At 41.3% G+C, this 23,964-nt stretch overlaps 1 protein-coding gene across 2 annotated transcripts; it reads right to left on the minus strand.

Annotated features, from left to right (window-relative positions):
• Positions 1 to 781: 781 nt before the first annotated feature.
• On the minus strand, positions 782 to 5,098 carry nkx3.3 (NK3 homeobox 3). 2 transcript variants are annotated; one of them, XM_068002696.1, is made up of 2 exons: positions 4,447 to 5,098; positions 782 to 2,822 (listed from the first exon to the last, which is right to left on the minus strand). In XM_068002696.1, exons 1-2 carry the CDS (start codon positions 4,832 to 4,834, stop codon positions 2,347 to 2,349), a joined length of 864 nt encoding a protein of 287 aa, XP_067858797.1. In that variant the 5' UTR covers positions 4,835 to 5,098; the 3' UTR covers positions 782 to 2,346. The 2 variants fall into 2 exon arrangements, with proteins under 2 accessions (XP_067858797.1, XP_067858796.1); XM_068002695.1 differs by having other exon boundaries at positions 782 to 2,840.
• Positions 5,099 to 23,964: the final 18,866 nt, after the last annotated feature.

The raw sequence follows: 23,964 nt of genomic DNA on the forward strand, positions 1-23,964 counted from the left end.
ATAAATCTTCCCACTGCATGTGTAATCACTGTGTATTTAAATACGTTTAAATAAATAAAATGTTCACGATTTTTGTTAATTATTAAATAAACCCAGTTAAAGAAGTATTTCAGTGTATTTCTGTCACCTCTGCTTAATTCTCCACACCACGTCTAGACGTGGTCCAGACGTGTTTCCCTCTGCGGAATGCCTTGGGACGTTTTTCTAGGTTAAACCCGCCAAGTTAATGCAAATTATTGCTTACACATTATCTAGCAGTTTCTTTGGGAGTGCTACAGGTAATTCTACGGATTCTATCTGTGTGTGGCTGACCAAGTCTAATTGGTTTCAGACAATTATATTCCTGCTACATCTGGACGGAAAGTAGTTATACTGGTAATGGGTGGTGCTAATGACAATCTCGAGTTACATCTTCCATCTCTCCTCCAAATAAAAAGCTATCAATGAGATGAAAGTTGCTTCCCACTGTCGGCCTTTATTTAATTTCTGAATGCCTATTTAGCTCTGTGCTTTTCCAATTATTCATTTTAAAACTCTTCCTTATAAAGATTGACAGCACGATTTTGTAAAATTGCTAAACCCAAGGTGAAAGACCCTGTAACCCTTAGAGATGGGCACTGCCCACAGAGTTGGAAAGAGTGAGAGAGAAGACGATACAAATCAGGAATTAGGTACTACAGCCGTGAGATTGGATAATTGAATGTTGTTTGATTACCGTGTATACGCTAGATATGAGTGAAGTGGGAAACTATTCATGAAAAAAATTATAAACAGACATCGATTTCTGTTTTATTACATTTCCCGCAGCCTTTTATTGACCTTTTAAATTGGTTCTGAACGAATAAATGTCAATCGAGGAGTTATTAAACTGAATAATCTCCACAGGGGGAAAAAGCAATACGTACAAAGCAGGGACAGCATTAAATAACTAGCTCTGTAATGAATTTATAAACTGTGCAGTGACATATAGCGTTTATCTCTGTCAGTTCTATACAACTGGTAGTCAATGCTGTTAACTACGGGGGCAGGTTTACTGCGTGTCCTTATAAACCCGTTAACGATTTCCCTATGCCAAGTACAGAGAACAAACCAGTGTCAATATATTGCTGATTCCCAGAGTTCATTCGACGCCGTATCTGTAATTCCAATAAGTCAGCCTTCGTGTTTTTGCTCCACTGCTGCTCAATTTTCATCCCCATCGCCTACGTAAAGTGAGCTGAGTGACAACACGTATCTTACTGAAATAACCATTTTCACAGTGTAAAGAATGTTCTTCCTAAGTGCGAATCGGTTATTCGGTCAACGAGAACGAGCTGATGGAGAAATGGTATCCAATTGGCGAAGAAGCGTCGACTTTAGGAATCTGTGGCCGTCCTTACATCTTTGGTTATATTGTGCTGTTTTAAAACTTTTTTTTGACTCCCAACACAGTTTTAAAACAAAATCAACAACAGCAAATCTTTGCCGGGAAAGGGGCAGAAATATATTTTAATTGTGCAAACATTAAAAACTACATCAAGGAAATTAAGAACTGTTTAAAAAAATTAAAAATTTATAAATTGAGCTAACAAGCTTTGAGAGATTAGTGATATGAGCATACAATATAAAAGAGAGTAACCGATTTTGATATTTTAGCGACAGTAAAATCAGTTTAAGGGTTCAGTCACACCAGCAATTGAAGTTTAAATGCTAGTTTTAAATATATATTTATAAAATTCTGTTCGTACTTGTTAGTTACTTACAGAAAGAAGTGCAAAAAAATACACCTTCCGGACGGTTGGTTTTGAAAACGAAACCACTCTTTTAAAGTCACACGCCTCCCATTTATTTTCTAATGTAGAAAAACAAAAGTCAAGTATTCATCAGAAAATGCGCTTCAAATCTCTCCAGGAAAGTTTGGATCCTCTTTTTTTTTTGTTTTTGGCGTTTGAAAATAACTTCTAATGACTTACTCGGCTGTTCTACAGCCGATATATAATCAATCAATTGACACAATCAATCAGTAACAGCACATAACAACGATTAATAAAACCACTGGGTAACTGACATGGAAGAACTAGTTGTTATTTTAATACAAAAACTCGCTACAGTTCTCGATGCCCCCCCTCCCCAAAAAAAAAGAACAATTCTTCGGACAGATGCACTCTGACTTTGCCTCACTGTATCTTTGTCCCATATAATAAATGAAACCGTGAATTTTCTTTGCGTGAATGCGACTGTGATCTGACAGTTTACTGATTGGTATCTGATTGCAGACAATTGCAAAGGTTTATTTTTTTTTGGTATGGTCGATTGTATAAAAACAATACTTTTAATTCTAGGTTCTTTTTACCCTCCCTTGTCTCTTCAATGAGTTCCTCCACAGAGAGGGATGACATTCGGAGGCCAGGCTGGTAGACAGTACATGTAGGGATAGTATTGATAAGCCTGATATAACGAGAGTAAAGGTGGGTTTCCTAACTCGTCCGGGCTGTATTGCCTCTGGTCGTCTCGTACGAGCACCCTGACAGCTACTTTCTTGGCCGCCGTTGGCGCCGAATTAACGACCAGCTCCGCGGCCATCTGCCTCTTCTTGGTCTTGTACCTTCGGTTCTGGAACCAGATTTTGACCTGGGTCTCTGTGAGTTTGAGGGCCGCTGCCAAGTCTGCCCTCTCGGGGCCGGACAGGTACCTCTGATGGTTGAATCGCCTCTCCAACTCGAACACTTGGGCGTGAGAGAAGGCGGCACGGGAGCGTTTTTTGCCGGACTTGTTGGGTTGGTCGGACGGGACCAGTTTCTCTGTTTTTTCCTCGTCGTCAGTCGCTATCTGTCGATCTGCATCTGAAATATTCGACAGAGCTAGTGAAAATATTTAATATGTAACGTGCGTAAATCCAATCTATTTATGCATGGTATATGCCCTGAATGTATTTGCCTGTTTGATTTCTATTTGTCTGGAACCGTTTGACCACTTGTCCGTTGTAGAGATACCATACTTCACCGTAAAATAAACCCTCAATACCCAGTGAATATGGATTCAGGGCGAGTGTGTGGAAATGACGGTCGTGTTAAGATTGAGGCCTCGTCCTCATATGCACCAACAAGTTAGAATTTAACAGGCGGAAGCAAAAACACTTTCCAAGAACAGCTTCACCCATGAAAGTTCAGGAATTATAGACAAATGCCTAGCCCGAGCAGGATTTAGATAGCGTCCGTTTTATAAATATAATTCAAAAAGATACACACGAAAAAAAACTGCTTGTGATAAAGGCCTCGCCGAATCAATGGAATACTCATCCAGAAGCAAACTACTCTGGTATAACAATCATTTGAAAACAACTTAACTCCAGCTCATTCCTCTGGGCCTGCACAGCCCAGCGTTCCTGGTTGTTTATGCATCATCTCTATGTATAAAGGCGACGTTACAATTAAGTTCAATTCTATCTGCGTCTCTCTTTTTCTCGTATCTGGGGATTGGCTCATTTTTGGGGCCTACCTTAAGTTCCGAAATAAAAAAAAACACAACCCCAGTGCACTCCGCTTTTATTTCCACAAAAACTATGATTTTTTTTTTGCAAATTCCGCAATCGGAAGGCGCAGGAACGCAAGCGGTTCTGCGGTAGGTTAATACCAGATTTATAAATGTTGACCAGTAGAGTACAGGAAAGGGGCATGTTTCGTGCACACTGGCTCTGTTTACACTACTTATTAGAATACTAAAAAATCGGGAATTATTAAAGTGCAACAGATTATAAAGCCTGACACTCCTTAAAATAATCGGATTCATATTTATTGCAGAGTGGCTTTCTGCAATGATTTGAGATCCCGAAGCAGGAAATACATTGACAAGCTATCTGGTTCTCTTATAAACTTCCTGGGTGACAAATATCAGTCCTTAAAATGCCAGCAATTTCACGAGACTCGTTGGCATTTAGTGTAAACACGTATAAGTTACATGCTCAACGCTTACAACTGGTTCACCGAGCGCGCTGTTTATTGATATATTTACCTCCACCGTTCACTGGGTGCTAAATATTTGCATTTCGTGACACTGCTACAATTTTTTTTTAAATCACATTTAACATGTAGAACAATTTCACAATTGACTAGCGGGCGAAGAAAGAAGCGCGATACTTCCTGTTGTCAATTTCAAATCAGTTTCAGAAATTAACACTCACCAGCAGCGAAGTGCTGACAACTAAGCTTTTAAGTAACTGTTAAGTAAATCAATTAAAATACAATCAATATATCCAAAACAGATGTGAAGATAGTTTTTTAAAAATCAATGTACCAACTTCACTGCTAAAAGTTTAGCAATTGGGCTGCTGTAATTTTATAGTCGGGTCTGATTCAAGATAGAACCAACTAGAGTTTTTGGTACGTAACACGATTCTTTTCGGAACATTTTTTTTTAAAAAGATGTTTCTCGATATTTAAATGCCCCTCTTCAAGAGATGCTGCTTACCTTTATCGAACTTCTCGGCGTTATTCTCCCAGCTATTCCCTTCGTTCGATTCCTCGTTGAGAGACTCGACATCCAGCCGCCCGCTTTCGTTACTCTCGGGCTGCCGGTCGCCGTTCAAAGCTTCTGACGCCGGCTGCTGGCTCTCGGCTTCCACCGAGCCGCTCGTTAATGTCTCCCCCTCGTCCTGGTCGATCCTGATGACGATGAGCGGGGCCCGTCTCTCCCCCACCAACGCAGCCCCTTTACTCGAGTCGCAATGCGAATTCAAGATCTGGGGCTCGGGTTTCACCCTCTCCTGGTGCGAATTCCGAGTCAGCCGAGTGTCATTGCTCCGGGTGAGGATATCTTGGATGGTAAAAGGCGTCAAGGAGCCGCCTTGAACTGCCATCTTTTTTATATATGTATATAGAGATAAATTAAGGTGAATCAAATCCTTCTTTGCTCTCAGTCGAAGCTAATTCCAAGATTGCAGCTTCCTTTGTTTTTCCTTCTGGGTTTTCCCACAGATAAAAGCGAATCTCTGCACATCCGCCCTTTTTTTTTCGTTTGGAGAAATCTCTCGAACGCCTCAGACTACCTCCTGCTACCGATTTAGCTTCAGGCATTCGATCTGGGAGAAGAGAGAGAAGAAAAAAAAATTAAATCCGCGAAAACTTCTGTTGGGCAGCCAAGGGATCACGTTTTTTACACTTTATTTACATCGTTTATTGACAGATGGTGTTGGGTGACCCTGATTGGACGTGTGATGACAATTCGCCCCTCCCACTTCCACTGTGGTTGGGTGATTAACATTCTGGAGGTGGAAGATTGACAGCGAGAGAGAGAGAGGGGGGTGGGGTCGATGGGGGGAGCTAATCCGTCAATTTCACAGTCTCACAGCCTTACCCTGGTCCAATTTATAGAGACTATTCTTTCAGCAAGGTCTGACAAAGATGGTATTCAGGGTTAAAATTCCCTTTACATGCTCTTACGTGGCAGCCAAGATGCACTAGCACGTTCATCAACCTTTTTAAAAAAATTAATTAAATGATTTCGGAAGTGCCGATATTGCTCGACGCTTGTTGAAATGTTATTATTTATTGTTACATATAGTTTTTCAAATTCAATTTATATTTACTTTGAAATTGCACAGTGTAGAAAATGGAATTGCTGCAATTTTTTTTAAAGGACATTATTCACAGCGGTTTCAATAACCTGTCTAGAATTCCGTTCTGTAAAGGGCATATTTAGTATCCTCCCGCTCTCAGTACACTACTTATTAGAATACTAAAAAATCAGGAATTATTAAAGTGCATCAGTTCCCTTGACTTTTGGTTAGTGACACCGCCCTCAGCACCTCTCCACATACACGAGGCAAAGTCAAATGGCAAGTCCTAAGACCTACAGTTGTGTACACACTAGAACGAATTAAGTAGCAAAGACTTGCATTTATATAGCGCCTTATCAACATTTCTCAGAAACATTCCAACTCGCTGCACACCACTGAGTGAATTAACCCCAGGAGTGCAGTCACTGTTATGTAAAGCAAAGCTACCACCTCATTTATAGCTCGCCATCTCTGGCACCGGTTCTTAAAATCAAGATGTTACCGGCTCAATAAAAACATGCACGTAAGGCGGACGGGTATGAATTACTACGCCATTCCCACCCACAGTAATTTGGCGAACTGAAAATTCGGGGTTTCACAGGCCGTTCACATAATGACCAAAGGGATGCATTGCTATCTCTGACTGTGAGGCTTTGTCGGCGAATGCCACAGATAGAAGCAAAAATAGCTTCTTAGCGGAGACGAATTTCCCTTAACCATGCAGCAATGGAGTGAAATCTGATTATAATGGGCCTGCTTGGAGTGACACCACTGGGGTTCGTTTCCTTAATAACTGACTAAAATCAAGAGAAATTGTGTTGTTCCACTAAAGGTCTCCGAGCGTTTCCATAGGGTGTACACCATCCAGGCCTTGTGGTCAAAGTGGGGTGATTGTGCATGCTGTCTGATCTCACCCTTACGTGCCTCACTGAAAGAATATGGGCCTCGGCCCGGACCAACTTCGAGCCGAAAAACCTCGAAGAGGGCATTTTCTTTGTTGGGCGTGTAAGTTTCAAGCCATCCTCAGTTAAAATAAACCATCAGAACTCCCTTAATACTGTTGATATGTTTTTTTTTTGAAAAGTTATGCATCAAATCCTGAGTTGGTGAGACCATAAACTCTCCCCTAACCTGCCAATGTGACATATCCGGCATTCTGAGGTGTCCCTCAACGACTTGTGCCAGGACGGCATTCTTCAATTTATCCACAGTCCACATGGAGTGCAGGGAAAAGATAATCCAGTCCCTTACACAGCAGAATGGGAGGATGTTCCGCTGAGCTCACGATCCCATTATTGAGCGACACCTTTTGAAAAAAAAGACACCGTACTCCGCTGAAGACATAGCAAGAGAAAAATTAACCAAAAGCTGATGGGCATCCAATATTGTTATTATTTTTGTGATTTCTTCCCCCCTTGTGAGGGCTGTCGTGCTGCGAATAGAATGGATCCATATATAGTCCCCAAGGTCAGCATCAAGCACTCGCAGGGCAAGTATAATAATGACCGGATGCTCCATTTCTCTATTCTTCCCCCACCAATGTCTCTGCCCCAATGTCAAGGGAGAACCTCCCCACCCACTGCACTGGTTGAGATTTCTTTCTCCGCTCCTGATAATCCACATCAACCTCTTTGGGTGAGATTGTATAATTAAGGGCACTTTTGTGCCATTGGTGTGGTACTGATTAGGCACATAAACAATCCTTCTCTCATCGCCAGCCTCCAAGCGTTCTCTTCTCCATTGCAGCCTTTCTTGTCTTTCTCTGTTTTGTTACGCAATGGTATTAAGGGTTATGGAACCAAGATGGAGTTAAGATACAGATCAGCAATGATCTAATTAATTGGTGGAACAGGCTCGAGGGGCTGATTGACCAACTCCTGTTCCTATGTCCATGACGTTATGGCCGTTGCTCCTCTGAATGTTCCTCTCTTCTTCCTCTGAAATGTTATGTGCCATCCTACATAGTCTTCCTCTTGTATCCTGACTTTATTGTAATCAAGACTCATTGGAATCATCTGCAACTCAAATTTATTGTTTTCCAGGCCTCAAAATGATGGAACTCTTTCCCTCCCTCTGTCTTCCCTTCTTTCTAAAATCAACAAGCATCAAAAAATTCAATCTTCTTGTTGTCCAACCATCAATTCTTGATACATCTAATTTTCTATCTTACCATTTTCAACTTCGGAGGTCTTCCTTGGCCCATCGCCACGGTTTCTCAATAATGAGCAAGGAACTGGGCTGAGACTCCATAAACCCATTTCACATAGGATGCTTGAAATCCACACAGAAAGGAAATATTTAAGCATAAAAATTATTGTGTTTAATTTTTGTATATGAGCACTTAATGTGTTGGCAAGACATTATTTTGTCTATTACCTTAATGAAGGTAAAAATACTCTTAAAATGTCAGCTTGGCTCAGTGGTAATCCTCTCACTTCTAAGTCCCATTCCAAGACTTGAGCACCTAATCTAGGCTGATGCTTCAGTGCAATACTTCATTGTCAAAAGTATTGCCTTTCAGATGAGAAATTAAACCAAGGCTTGTTCAGATGGACATAAATGATCCCATGGCACTATTCAAACAAGAGCAAGGGAAGTTCTCTTGGTGTCCTTGCCAACATTTATCCCTCAGCCAACACCACCAAGCAGATTAACTGGTCTATCATCTCATTGCTGTTTGTGGGACCTTGATGTGCACAAATTGGCTGCTGTGTTTGCCTCCATAACAAAAATGACTTCACATCTAAGGTAATTAATTGGCTGTGAAGTGCTTTGGCACACTCTGAAGATGTGAAAGGTGCTATATCAATGCCAGCTCTCTCTTTAAAATAAATGGGCTAACATGTCCATTAAATAATGGATGAAGCAATACCATACAAACATGTTAAGCATTCATATGCTAATATCATGCAACGTAATTTCTAGACTTTAACCTTTTCATCTGAATTGGATTTGATCCTACGTCCTATGAATGAATAGGAAACATGCTTAATCCTCCCAGTCTCCCAGAATGTTTCGCTTTAAGTTTTAGTTTTAGTTTTAGCTTTAGTTTTAAGATAGCTATGGAGAATGATAGATCTGGCCCAAAAGTTAAAATTCTAAATTGGGGAAAGGCCAATTTTGATGGTATTAGACAGGAACTTTCGGAAGTTGATTGGGAGAGTATGTTGGCAGGCAAAGGGACGTCTGGTAAGTGGGAGGCTTTCAAAAGTGTGTTAACCAGGGTTCAGGGTAAGCACATTCCTTATAAAGTGAAGGGCAAGGCTGGTAGAAGTAGGAAACCTTGGATGACTTGGGAGATTGAGGCCCTAGTCAAAAAGAAGAAGGAGGCATATGACATGCATAGGCAGCTGGGATCAAGTGGATCCCTTGAAGAGTATAGAGATTGCCGGAGTAGAGTTAAGAGAGAAATCAGGAGGGCAAAAAGGGGACATGAGATTGCTTTGGCAGATAAGGCAAAGGAGAATCCAAAGAGCTTCTACAAATACATAAAGGGCAAAAGAGTAACTAGGGAGAGAGTAGGGCCTCTTAAGGATCAACAAGGTCATCTATGTGCGGAACCACAAGAGATGGGTGAGATCCTAAATGAATATTTCACATCGGTATTTACGGTTGAGAAAGGCATGGATGTTAGGGAACTTGGGGAAATAAATAGTGATGTCTTGAGGAGTGTACATATTACAGAGAGGGAGGTGCTGGAAGTCTTAACGCGCATCAAGGTAGATAAATCTCCGGGACCTGATGAAATGTATCCCAGGAGCATAGATAAGGTAGATAGTCAAAATCTTTTCCCAAAGGTAGAGGAGTCTATAACGAGGGGGCATAGATTTAAGGTGAGAGGGGAGAGATACAAAAGGGTCCAAAGGGGCAATTTTTTCATTCAAAGGGTGGTGAGTGTCTGGAACGAGCTGCCAGAGGCAGTAGTAGAGGCGGGTACAATTTTGTCTTTTAAGAAGCATTTGGACAGTTACATGGGTAAGATGGGTATAGAGGGATATGGGCCAAGTGCAGGCAATTGGGACTAGCTTAGTGGTATAAACTGGGCGACACGGACATGTTGGGCCGAAGGGCCTGTTTCCATGTTGTAAACTTCTATGATTCTATGATTTTAACAATAAGCTCCTCAACAATAACACAGCACTTTTATTTTTTTTAATTCTCAATTTTTCTTCCTCACAGTTACTCGTAATGCTGTTTGTTGCGGTTTTTAACATGTCTCGTTCAGTGGAGAGAGTCTGCAAACATTGATTAAAATACCTGACAGAAACCGTACAACACTTGCTGATGCATGCCATCTTGGCTTCTTAAGCATACAGTGTTGGTAACAAAAGAAATACATGCTTGACAAGAATATGCAATCAACAACGATTACTCAATGGGGTGAAATGAATGCCATTTTGTGCTTTTGACATTTAAACTATAAATTAAAAGATGCCTCTTTTCTATACTTCAGCTGTAATGAAATGTGTATCAAATTGATTCATGTTACTTGGGTTTCTTCACAAAGGGTGTTGATTTTTCTTTAGTTGATACACACAATGGTACACTAGTTAAAAAAAAAGTGAAGTGAGTGGTTGGCACAGATGCAACTAGGCTCCGCATTATTGGCTGGTTGTACTAGATACTTTTACATTAATGTGAGATGGTTTCACCTTTTCATCAACAAACACTGTGGAGTGTAACTAGGGTGTGAAGGGAACTGGGTCAGGTTTGGTGGATGTGCGTTCACCTCAAGGTGGACTCACACTTTGTGCGGTATATGGTTGGAATTATTACTTCCACCTTTAACAAGATAGGTTCAGATGGTAAGGCCCTTCAGCCTATTTGATGTCTTTGTCAAGTTTAGCCACAGTTATCCTTCCAGAATAATCTGCACCTTTGTGCTGTAGCGACCAATGTCAGACCAATAAACCACTTTGTGCAATTTCATTATTGATCTTCTGAGTGTACCAGAGAAACAGCCACCCCAGCAACCATCGTTAACATCAAAAATTTAACTGGTATTCAGATGCTGCTAAGCATGGCTCTGTGCATGTTTGTAAGTTATGTATACACTGAGGCCCATATTCTCTGGTCAAGGGGCAACTTGTTGGTAGCAGCATATTTCGAGTGCTGGATGTGTATCCATCTCAGCTAGCAGCGTTGTCAAAATAGCAACTGTATTATAACAGCACCATTAACCTACACAGCCAGCAAACAAAATATTACAGATAAAGAAAGAAATTGCATTTATATAGCACCTTGCACAATCACAGGATGTCCCAAAGTGCTTTTCAGCCAATGAAGTACTTTTGTAGTGTAGTTATTATTATAATGTAGGAAATGCAGCAGCCAATTTGCGCACAGCAAAGTCCCGCAAACAGCAATGAAATAAATTACCAGATCATCCATTTTTAGGTGTTGGTTGAGGGATAAATATTGGCCAGGACATCTCACCTGCTCTTCTTCAAATGGTGCCTTGCGATCTTTTACGTCCACCCAAGAGGGTAGATGGTTTCACATCTCATCTGATAGATGGCACCTCCTACAGTGCAACACTCCCTCAGTACTGCACTGAAGTGCCAACCTAAATTATGTGCTCAAGTCTCTGGAGTGGGGCTTGAACCCATGGCCTTCTTTTGCAGAAGTGAGAGTGTTACCACTGAGCGAACAGAGCATTCTTTATCCAATTGGATGATTCTTGACTATCAGTCAAACTACCCTTTTCCTCCATCTCCCATATTTTTATGCCACTATAATTTTTCTCCAGGGTTGCTCACAGCCATGTCCAGGAGGTAAATCTTTAATTCCTGGAGATTCCGAGGCAATCCAGAAGGATTGGCAACCCCATAATAATATGGCTTCTGAGACTCCTTGGTACACACTTTTACTGTACATCAAGACAAAAAAAAACACGGCCAAGTGTCGGGCACAGGAAAGAGTGTGCAAGCCAAGCATGAACTCAACCTGGATTTATCACACAAATCCTGGACAACATATATTAACTATGGTCCTGGAGCCAACACAAGATTAAAGTGGGCCCATCCAGCCAGCAATATAAACAGAAATTGCTGGAAATGCACAGAGAAAGAAAGAATTCATATTTGCATAGCACCTTTCATAACCTTAGGACATCCCAAACTACTTCACAGCTAATTAAGTTTTTTTTTTGAAGTGTGATCACCATTGTAATGTGGGAAACACAACATTCAATTTGCATAGGCAAGATCCCACGAACAGCAATGTGATAATGACCAGATAATCTTTTTTTTAGTGATTTTGGTTGAGGGATAAATATTGGCCAAGATGCTGGGGAGAATTCCCCTGCTCTTCTTTGAAATAGTGCTACGGGATCTTTTACATCCACCTGAGAGGGGCAGACAGGGCCTCAGTTTAATATCTCATGCCAAAAGACAGCACCTCTGACAGTGAAGCACTGAAGTGTCAGCCTGCATTACATGCTCAGTATCTCTGGAGTTGGGGCATGAACTCACAACCTTCATAACTCAGAGGCAAGAGTGTGACCACTGAACCAAGGCTGACAGCAGGTGAGCCAGCATCTAAAAAAGAGAGAAGACAAGGTGACATTTCTGGTAGTGACCCGTTCATCAGAATATTTCTCACCAAGGGCCTCCAGTGTGAACATATAAATGGAAATGTTAGATATTGCACAAAAGTAATTGTTTTAAGAACCTTTTTTTTAAGGTCTCTCTCTCTCTCTTTCAGATATTGATGGACCAGCACTTTCAGCTTTTCTAATATGTATTTTATCTCCACGGGGCATTGTTTCAAATTTGAAAAAAGAAATCTGCAGTTATGTGGAAATGACCATGATTATACTGGCAAGCTATCAGGAGTTGACACAGGGTTGATTGAGACCTGCTAGAACTCCATCGCCTCAGCACCCTCTATCACTAACAGCTGCTGTGAGAGGAGGGTTTAAACCACACAACAGTGTAATCTTGCTGTGTATTAAATTTCCCACCACTTTCGCCTCTGAGTCAGAAAGTTGTGGGTTCAAGTCCCACTCCAGAGACTTGAGCATAAAATCTAGGCTGACATTCCAGTGCAGTACTGAGGGAGTGCGGCACTGATGGAAATGCCAGGACATTAAACTGAGGCCCTGGTAGACATAAAAGATCCCATGGCACTCTTTCAAAGAAGAGCAGGGGAAATCTCCCCAAAGCCCTGGCTAATATTTTATCCCTCAACCAACATCACTAAAACAGGTTATCTAGTCATTATCTCATTGCTGTTTGTGGGACCTTGTGTCTATTGGCTGCCGTGTTTCCTACATTACAACAGTGATTACACTTCAAAAGTACCTCATTAGCTGAAAAGCGCTTTGGGACGTGCTGAAAGGCGCTATATAACTGCAAGTCTTTCTTTATTTCCCAGTGTATGTTGAGAGGTCAAACTGGCAGGATCCAAAGTGGACACGGAATCAAATTTAATATATTATATAAAAATAGAAATTTTAGATATTTCATCAAAACAATTGTCTTACGAACCTTTCTTTAAGGTGTTTGCCTATTTCGAAACAATCTCTGGAACAATTGACAACCGCCTCGACTTTTAAAACTTCTACATCAAGTTCAATGCAGTTTTAGAGAATCTTTATTCGAAACCTGGCCACGTCAATCTGCGATCGCCCTAATTTTAATCTAAAACAACGAGAATTATTTTTTATCGAAACTGTTGGATTTTTCTATTTTAAAAAATATTTATTTCTCACATCTCGTTATCCAAGCCGTACTGTGGTTTGTATGGAGCCTGGACACAGGCCCAAAAGGAGGAATATATTTTATTTTGAAACCAACTCAACTCCATCGTGGAGTTTATTTTTTTGGATCTCCCGGAGAGGTATCTTGGAAGCTGGGTGGTCTCTGTGTGTTTCACGACTTCGCTGACATACTTCTCACCTCCTGCAAACAATTTATTGCCCGCCAGTCTAGACCCATCACCTCCACCAGAACTTAATTTATGACAGTTTGTTTTTTGTAGCAATCAGCCTGCCAGTTTAACAGGCTAATCACCCCGTGACAAATTCGAAAATCTACCGTGCTGAAAGTTTTATGAAGAGATTTAAGGAAAAAAATATTTAGTCACAGGATGAAAAAAAATCACCCAAATGAATGAATATACTTGCACCCTCCTCACCTGAAAGATAAACTTGCCCTCTATTAATAGGCATCCCGTGTGCTTTGTAGGGTAGCTTGTTTCAGCGTTCGGTTGGGTATATAGTGCTCGCACTGATGATGCATGCTAAAGTCTGGAACCGTTGCCATTTACAAATAATCCTTAGAAAGGTAATACTGAGTACAGAATACGGATTATTCGCTGCGTGGTTTATGTAGGAGGGAAGCGGTGTAAAAATGATTAGGTTTTAGGTGGGATTTCGCAGTCTGGCTTGAATATTACAAAAAAAGAGTTTCTCGCCTTGTTCTGTATACCTAATAAATATTTAGCCTAAGAATTTTTAATGAGTGCCCACTCCACATGATTGCATTAATAACAGGAAATCCTGTAAGAGATTTGACAATGCAGGAAATCAATTGGCGTGTTTTCCTTATCATAAGATCACAAGACAGACACCGCCGGGAAAAATCATTCGGCTCATCTTAGACCATCTTTCCAGAAATGTATATAATCACTATATGAAAGGAAACATTAAAAGTATTTATAGCACATATAAATATATATAGCATATGTGTGTATCTGTGACTAAATAGATACTTATATGAGCTGCGTGTATTTATATGACGTATGTATGTACATGATATTTATCATGACACGCGAGTATATACATGTGTGTTATATGTATATATAAAATGTATATACATGTTTGTAAATGCACGAGTCTATATTTTTGCACATGTGTGTGCGAGCTTTCAATAATAGACACAGGATTGGAAACAATACGATTTTTTTTCTGTTAAAAGGGAACTAGCCATACGAGCGACATTTCAGTAATAAAACGCCGGATACACCTTAGTGAAAATGAACACGGAAAATATTCGCGCTGTTAGTGCGCGCGGTCAGAATGTGCGACGATCAACACACAAGATATTTTTAAAAACGGTATTAAAAATGTGAATAAAAAGGGTTGATGGACTGATATAGTCATTCACATACAGTGTGTGCTGTTTAATCAAAAACAAAAGAATCGACAGGTCAAAATCTCCCATCTACGTATAAACTGTAACTGAAAGAAAAATGCGTCCTCAAATATAATACAAATTAAAGCCTTCGTTCTGGGGTCGATATGTTGTCTAGTTACTGAAAATTATTGCATCGACTGAGTAAGAAGCCGCATACATCTATCTGTCTGCATGTCACTCTGTCTCTCAAGCTTTGTATCTCTCTCTCTATATATATAATTGTAAACAATTTTACAACACCAAGTTATAGTCCAACAATTTTATTTGAAAATCACCTGAGGAAGGAAGAAGCCTCCGAAAGCTTGTGATTTTCAAATAAAATTGCTGGACTATAACTTGGTGTTGTAAAATTGTTTACAATTGTCAACCCCAGTCCATCACCGGCATCTCCACATCGCTCTATATATATACATATATAAATATATAGAGAGACAGACAGAGAAATACTTTATATCAGGACAACAGACTTAGTAAAAAAAAAAGTTAAATAACTACAAGGTACTTTTTTAAATAACCAAACATTTATTTTAGCAATTTCGACTTCTAGTATATTGGTATTAAAAAGCAAACCCACGTTGTGGATGTTGGTAATATTGTACGAATGTTATATTTTTTCATCAAAACCTGAAATGGCATAAGGCCTGTTTAATGAGCCTTTAGTTTTTGCAATGTAAATCTAGGATATTGATCGTAAATATATTGCAAGTGATAAAAATCTCAATATTTACAATACTCACCTCACAGAAATGCTTTGAGGAACGGTATGTGATTCGGATACTTCGTTGTCCCTTTGCACTTGGCAGTGAGATGGGGTTGATTTCTTATCGCATAGACAAAATAATATGAAATCAAACTACAGAAGAAAAATAGTATTTCGGTTTATATATAGAACGCTTTCTTCTCGCCTGCAAAAAAAAATTAGCAAAGAAATTTGGGTAACAGCGCCTCGTGGTGTCCAAAGCCGGTATAGCGGTTGAGTTAAAGACTGCAGGGTGATGCACAGCGTCCGTGCAGCTCCCAGTATTGCTCGATTATATAGCTTTTAATTTCGGGCCGTGCGAGGTAGCGGACAATCCTTCAGATCTCCAGTTAGCATTTAGCCTTTTTTTGAACTTACTGCACGTAGAGGGAGGAAGGGTGCCACACGAGGCGGGAAGTTAAGTTAGTGTGGCAAATTCTGCTCAAAATGCCAAAGCTGACTCTACACTTCCGAACACTTTAACCCATTCTCTGCTTTCTTTTGACCATTTGCCTCTGAGCCATTAAACGGGGTATCCATCTTTGACTGTAATTGTCAATGGCTTAAAAAAAATCACATGAAGAGATGCAATCTTGCGGCTTTACCAAGGATTTCAAGATTTGTTTTGCTATAAAGACAGTTAAACTGGAGGGAAAACAGTGTCTCCCCATTATCAGGGGTCCTAGGTCATTTTGTACCAGCCCAAGCTGCCTATCTTCGTTGTGGAGACAATGGATCGTTCCTGATTTGTTTACATGGCTTATTTACTGATACATTTTCCTTGTCCTTGTATGGTTTAGTTTTATTTTGAAAGCTCAGCCCATCTACTCCTCCACCTTAGTTGCTGCTTGTTCCTGATCACATTGTGCATCCCGCTACCTCTCCTTGTCCCCCCTGCCACGCCCCCCAAGATCCCCATACTTTCTAATACAGTGTTCTGGATCCATATCTTTATCTTCAGTACCTTCCTCGTCAATTATAGTCGAGCTGCCACTCTGAATAGATACTAATTTACAATCCCACAATCCCTCTTTTTAAATACCTGTGTGGATGCTCTAGCGTCCATAAGTAGGAATACAAGTGGCAGTATGGGCGCGTCGCTTAAAACCTCAGCAGTTGCCGATTAATACTGACAACAGCATATATTTTATTTTTTGCCAATGGATAATGCTCTCAGGAGTACTTATTTTTTTGTTGAACCAGCACTTGTACGTGGATTAAACTGATGAAGTGTCCCAAGTTAACATACCAGCCATTAATGCAGAGATTAGAGCATCCAGAATGAAGAAATTAAGTCCCGTCTATTGGATAAATAATTGCTTTGTTAGCCTCGAGTTATATTATGTGTTCTTCCTATGCAACTTTGCTCTGCCCCTTTTCACCGGGTATCCATGATTCTTACTGTAAACAGCTGCACAGTGTTGGTTATCTCCTGTGCTGTTTTTTTTGGGATGCAGATCTTGATCTTGACCACTTGCAGTGCAAGGCGCATCCTATTAGTCCTCTCTCTCACAAGCTCTCTGTAAAGGCAGTCAGCTGTGGCTCAGTGGTAGCACTCTCACCTCTGAGTTAGAAGGCTGTGGGGTTAAGTCCCACCCTAGAGACTTGAACACAAAATCTCGCACGGTCGGAGGTGCTGTCTTTTGGATGAGATTTTAAAGCGAGGCACTATCTGCCCTCTCAGGAGGATGTATAAGACCCCATGGCACTATTTCAAAGAAGAGTAGGGGAGTTCTCCTGGGTGTCCTGGCCAACATTTATCCCTCAACCAACATCACTGAAACAGATGATCTGGTCATTTTCACATTGCTGTGTGCAAATTGGTTACCATGTTATCCTACGTTACAACAGTGACTACACTTCAAAAAGTACTTAATTGGCTGTAAAGTGCTTTGGGACTTCACGGGGTTGTGAAAGGTGCAAGTTTTTCCTTTCTTTTCCAAGTAAATCTTCATCATCAACCCTTCTCGACACCAGATTAACTATCAGTAGGTGACCTGATTTTTGTGAAATGCTGCAGACAGTTTCTATTTGAAGGTCAGCGTTGGGTTTGCAAATAAGAAGCCAGCTAAGAAGCTCAGATTGTACAATGCATGCCTTCCATTAATCTGTACTGCTCAGTTTGACTTGACCACCTATGAATGTATCCCGGTAGCTTTAGCATAGTAAAAATTTATTTACAACCTGACTCCAAGATATTCCTAAAATCCCTTTGAAATCTTTCTATTTCTATCCTCTTTGAGTACCCTGGAGAGATTCACTTCCCACGCCCTGTACGGATCTACTTTTTTTTTCTAATACCAGGTATTTTACTTTTGTTACTGGTGAACAATAACTTTCATTTGCAACTTTATGGACTCTTCCAGAGTGCAGGTGCTTCCATATCAGGTTCGCTTTAGGTGCCACTGGCATATTAAGCATGAACAAGCCTGCTCAAAAAAAATTATGTAATCGTGTCAGCTATTAAACCTACACTAAGCCCTAATAATCAGCAAACTGAAATCTTGAATCTTGAATTTGGTTCTTAAAGTGACATTGCTTCAATTACATTTTCTTTTGTGCACTCATTAAGATGAAGGACATCAGTGCTGGGGAACATTTATGAAATTTACGGTAATGTAGTGGCTATGTTACTGGGCTAGTAAATCAGAGGTTTGGACTAATAATACAGAGAATGTGAGCTCAAATCACACCATGGCAGTTTCAGAATTTGAAATGAGCTTAAAACATCTGGAGGTAAAAAGTTGATATCAGTAAAAGTAACCATAAAGCTTGTCAGAATGTCATAAAAAAACAACTGGTTCACTAACGTATTTTAGGGAAGGAAACCTGCTATCCTTAACCAATTTGGCCTATATGTGACTCCAGTCCTACACCAACGTGATTGACACTTAACTGCCCCATGAAGTGGCCCTGCAAGCTAGTCAGTTGTATCAAACTGCTACATTAAAAAACTTGTGGTTCAAGAAGCAGGCCCATCAGCTTCTTCTCAGGGCAATTGGGGATGGGCAATAAATGCCGGCCTTGCCAGCTACATCCATATCCTGAGAATGAATTAAAAAAAGATTTGAGGCAGCCATTATTAGCATCAAGCACTCCAGGGTTAGGTATAACATGGATTAGATGCAAAGTGAAGCTGCTTCTACACTGCCCCAATAATCTGCTTGAATTCACACTTTGCAATGTTCTTTGTATGAAATAAGAACATAAGAAATAGGAGCAGGCGTAGGCCAATCGGCCCTTCGAGCCTGCTCCGCCCTTTAATAAGATCATGGCTGAAGCAAATGTCTTAACTCACTTTAACTCATTTATTCTAACGCCTTCACTAAAATAGCAGACAACGGGGGAGCTTTCTGGTGAAGTGATTTAAACAATGGCCTTTTACCACTTGTTTCAAACCTAGCCCAGACTGGTGTGAAAGTCCCCTCTGTCTGCCAGTTGTGAAATAAGTGTGGGCAGCCTCCATCCAGTTACTGCCAGGCATAGGTTTACAACACAAAACTGGCACCAATTGGCAATCTCACTCAGAGAGGCCTAAGGATAGTTTGTGTGGGAAATGTGGGAAAAAGTGCTTTTCTGAGATTGGGGCTGAGGTACATTGTTGGGCAGAATAGAGGGAGGTTCACTTTGCATCTGGCTGCGCTATACCTGACCTGGGAATGCTTGATACTGACACTTGGTGCTTGAACTTTTCCATCCCTTACCAGGTGAGCATTAGCAGCCAGAGAGTACCATTAATTGCTAATATTGCTTAGCGCAATTTTGATCCCAAAGTGCCCGAACCCCAACTAGCGAGACATTCCCATGTCCCACATCAGCTGTTTTAGTGGTCTCTGTCAGTGAACTTGCCAAATTAGGGGTAGCTTTATGTATCTTGTCCAAATCATTCCAGCCAATTAAATGACTGGTTAAAACGGCAATGCCATGGAGATGGCAAAGATTTTGTCCATTGTTTTCACTGTAAAAACCCTGGCGATGGGTTAAAGCCCACGGCGCAAAACATCCTTAAGCTGATTAAAAAGTAGAAGAGAATATAAGGTAAATCAAGTAAAAAGTAAAGAAATAAGGAACTTGCATTTATTTCTTTCTTATTGGGGATCGGGGGGGGAAAGTGGAGTTGAGGTCGAAGATCTTACTGAATGGCAGAGCAAGCTCGGGGGGCCGTCTGGCCTACTCCTGCTCCTATTTCTTATGTTCCTATTTAGCGCCTTTCAGAATCTCAGGATGCCCTGAAGCACTTTACAGCCAATGAAGTACTTTAGAAATGTAGTCACTGTTGTAATGTAGGAAACGCCAATTTGAACACAGCAAGGTCCCACAAACAGCAATGAAATAGTTGACCAGATAATGTTTCTTTAGTGATGTTGGTTGAGTGATAAATATTGTCCAGGACACCAGGAGAACTACCTAGCTCTTCTTCAAATAATACCATGGGATCTGTTCACTAGAGAGGGCAGATGGGGCCTCTGGTCAATGTCTCATCCGAAAGATGGCACCTCCAACAGTGCAGCACCCCCTCAACACTGCACTGAACTCCCAGCCTAGATTATGTGCTCAAGTCACTAGACAGCGTGAATAGGATATTGCTTGGTTACAGCTCAGTATAAATGAAGCCTTACTGATCCTTGAAATGAATCATCAGATGTAGACATTTTCCAGTACCTGATTGGGTACCTTTTTTTAAAAAAAACTTCTTCTCAGGATGTGGACCATAATGGCAAGGCCACATTTATTGCCCATCACTAGTTCATAAAATCATAGTATCATAGAAATGTACGGCACAGAAGGAGGGCATTCAACCCATCATGTCCGTGCTGGCTGAAAAAGAGCCATCAGTTTAATCCCACTTTCCAGCTCTTGGTCCGTAGCCTTGTAGGTTACGACAATTCAAGTGCACATCCAAGCAACTTTTAAATGTGATGAGGGTTTCTGCCTCTACCACCCTTCCAGGCAGTGAGTTCCAGACCTCCACCACCATCTTGGTGAAAAAAATTTCCCTCAGCTCCCCTCTAATCCTTCTACCAATTACTTTAAATCTTTGCCCTCTGGTTATTGACCCCTTTGCTAAGGGAAATAGGTCCTTCCTATCCACTCTATCTAGGCCCTTCATAACTTTATACACCTCAACTAAATCTCCCCTCAGCCTCCTCTATTCCAAAGAAAACACCCCCAGCCTATTCAATCTTTCCTCATAGCGAAATTTCTCCAGTCCTGACAACATCCTCGTAAATCTCCTCTGTACCCTCTCTAGTGCAATCACATCTTTCCTGTGATGTGGTGACCAGAACTGTACGCAGTACTCAAGCTGTGGCTGAGTTACCCTGGGAAGGGTATTGGCCCAGTGACAACGAAGGAATGGCCATGTTTGTCCAATTCATGATGGGTGTAGCTTGGAGGGGAACTTGGAGGTGATGGTGTTTCTACAAAATTGCTGCTCTTGTCCTTCTCACTGGTAGCGGCCACAGAGGAGGGAGGTACCGTCGAAGTAACCTTGGTGGGTTGTTGCAGTGTGCTTTGTGTGAAATCTGGCAAGAACTTGGCAGCAGCAGCCATAATCACTTGTGTGTTATCCCCTGAAACTAAATTCTGCATATACTGCAGCAGTCTTCATGGTTCAGTGGGTTAGAACATTGTTCTTCATTTTCTGTGGCCTGAATTCCAATCCAGCCCAGACTGATAGAATGAAAGAACTCTCATCATGCTGGCTGCAGGGATCTTTAGTGGAATGAACTTGGAAATACCAACCTATGTATCGCATCCACAGGCGCATAACACCAAACCGGCCACAGGCTGGTCAAAGAGGTGTGTCACTCTGGTGCAATAGGAGTGCTATACTGGTTCTAAGGCCATGAGGTTAATTCTTGAGAGTAGAGTGATGGTTCATTTACTGCAAGGTTGGCATTGGTGTGAAGCAATGACCTATGTTTCTCTTTCAGACACCGATTGATTTCCATGGCACAGAATTTGCTGTAGCAGGGCAACGAGCAGCGTCCGCTGTTAGTTAGACTTGCCCTTGCCCGTTTGCGCCGCAAGTTGCTGCAAGTGTGAGATGGAAATGGCGTGGCGAGGGTAACCGGGCATCTGGGACTGGTGTGAACAGGGCAAGCAACTGTGTATCGCCTTAATCAATCAGATTGGAGGTTTGTGAAATTTACAGCGCAAGGACCGAGAAGGAAGTGTAAGTTACAGTGGGTGAATTCAATGTCAAATCAGGTACAGAGAGAGAAATAAAGAGAGAGAAAGAAAGATTGGTTTAAGAGAGAGAAAGAAAAAAAAAAGAGACAGAGAGGAAAAGGGAAAAAAGATGTAATTTTAGAAAAAATCTCCAACAATTAAAACCTGAAGGAATGAGATTCCACACTTGTAACAGTTAATTTTCAGTGCCAGAGAGGTTGACTGGCAGTAATTATAAGAACATAAGAACATAATAAATAGGAGCAGGAGTTGGCCATATGGCCCCATTCAATCAGATCATGGCTGATCTTCGACCTCAACTCTACTTTCCCGCCCGATCCCCGTATCCCTTGATTCCCCAAGAGTCCAAAAATCTATCCATCTCAGCCTTGGATATACTCAATGACTCAGCATCCACAGCCCTCTGGGGTAGAGAATTCCGAAGATTCACAACCCTCCGTGTGAAGAAATTCCTCCTCATCTCAGTCTTGAATGGCCAACCCCATATCCTGTGATTATGCCCCCTAGTTCTAGACTCTCCAGCCAGGGGAAACAATCTCTCAGCATCTACCCTGTCAAGCCCCCTCATAATCTTATATGTTTCAATGAGATCACCTCTCATTCTTCTAAACTTCAGAGAGTATAGGCTCATTCTACTCAATTGTCACTTATCACATCATTAAAAGGGTACTTAGACTTGAAATTACAAGACTTAACTTTCTGTGGTAAGTTTAGTTCGTATCTACCTCAAAAATGCACCAACTTCACACCGTTCAATACATTTCAATGGTGAGGCAGACAGCGAGATGCCGTTTTCGTGAAACTAACGGTGGAGAGGTGCATCTCGGACAGCAACTTTTGGATTTCCGCATTTAAATGCACATCTGCCCTCACCTGAAGTTGCTGCAGCATTTGAGCGCCATTAGCCTCACCATTATTTTGACAGCAAATTCTGGGCCATTTTTTGACCCAGTTGGTACTACTTTTCCCTCTGAGTCAGTGTGTGTGTATGTGCATGTGTACGTGAGTGTGAGTGTGTGAGTACATGTGTGAGTGAGAGAGTGTGTGTGAGTGTGAGAGAATGTGTATGTATGTTAGTGTGAGTGAGTGTGTGTATGTATGAGTGAGGGAGTGTGTATGTATGTTAGTGTGAATGAGTGTGTGATTGAGTGTGTATATGTGTGAGTGAGTGAGTGTATCTGAGTATGTATATATAATAGTGTGAGTGTATGTGATTGAGTGTGTGTACATGTGTGAGTGAGTGTGTGTGTATGTATGTTACTGTGAGCGAGTGTGTGATTGAGTGTGTGTATGTATGAGTGAGTGAGTGTGTCTGAGTGTGTATGTATGATAGTGTGAGTGTATGTGATTGAGTGTGTACATGTGTGAGTGAGTGTGTGTGAGTGAGTGTGTATATGTGAGTGAGTGTGTCTGAGTGTGTATGTATGATAGTGTGAGTGTATGTGATTGAGTGTGTGTACATGTGTGAATGAGTGTGTGTGAGTGAGTGTGTATGTATGTTAGTGTGAGTGTGTGTGTGAGTGAGTGTGAGTGAGTGTGTATGTATGTTAGTGTGAGTGAGTGTGTGTGAGTGAGTGTGTATTTGTGAGTGAGTGTGTCTGAGTGTGTATGTATGATAGTGTGAGTGTATGTGATTGAGTGTGTGTACATGTGTGAGTGAGTGAGTGTGTGTGAGTGAGTGTGAGTGAGTGTGTATGTATGTTAGTGTGAGTGAGTGTGAGTGAGTGAGTATGTATGTTAGTGTGAGTGTGTGTGAGTGAGTGTGAGTGAGTGTGTATGTATGATAGTGTGAGTGTATGTGATTGAGTGTGTACATGTGTGTGAGTGAGTGTGTGTGAGTGAGTGTGTATGTATGTTAGTGTGAGTGAGTGTGTGTGTGAGTGAGTGTGTATGTATGTTAGTGTGAGTGAGTGTGTGTGTGTGAGTGAGTGTGTATGTATGTTAGTGTGAGTGAGCGTGCGTGATTGAGTGTGGGTAAGTGTCAGAGTGTATGTGGCGGGTAAGTTTACCTGCACAGCCATTTTATCACCGATAGTTATAGGAACACACAATGATTCTACTGGAAGCTGGGTCCGGCTGGAGGGTTTAAGAAAAAGAGAATAGTTCACCTGACAGTGAAAATTCAGAGAACAGCAAACAACAACCGAGACAGTTGCAGTTTCAAGGTGAACCTCGTCCTCCACTCAACAAACTCCCGTCCCAACTCACCGAGGGAGGTGCAGGCCGATTCCAATTTCACACAAAGGGATTGACACATGGCCAAGATCAGGACAAGCTGGAATATTTACATTTTTCTATCCAGGAATTCATCGCCGCGTTGTTCTCCTGAGAGAGATATCCAGGGAGTGCGCGCTGGA

The sequence above is a fragment of the Heptranchias perlo genome, chromosome 21 (assembly GCF_035084215.1).
Source record: "Heptranchias perlo isolate sHepPer1 chromosome 21, sHepPer1.hap1, whole genome shotgun sequence".
Lineage (NCBI taxonomy): Eukaryota > Metazoa > Chordata > Chondrichthyes > Hexanchiformes > Hexanchidae > Heptranchias > Heptranchias perlo.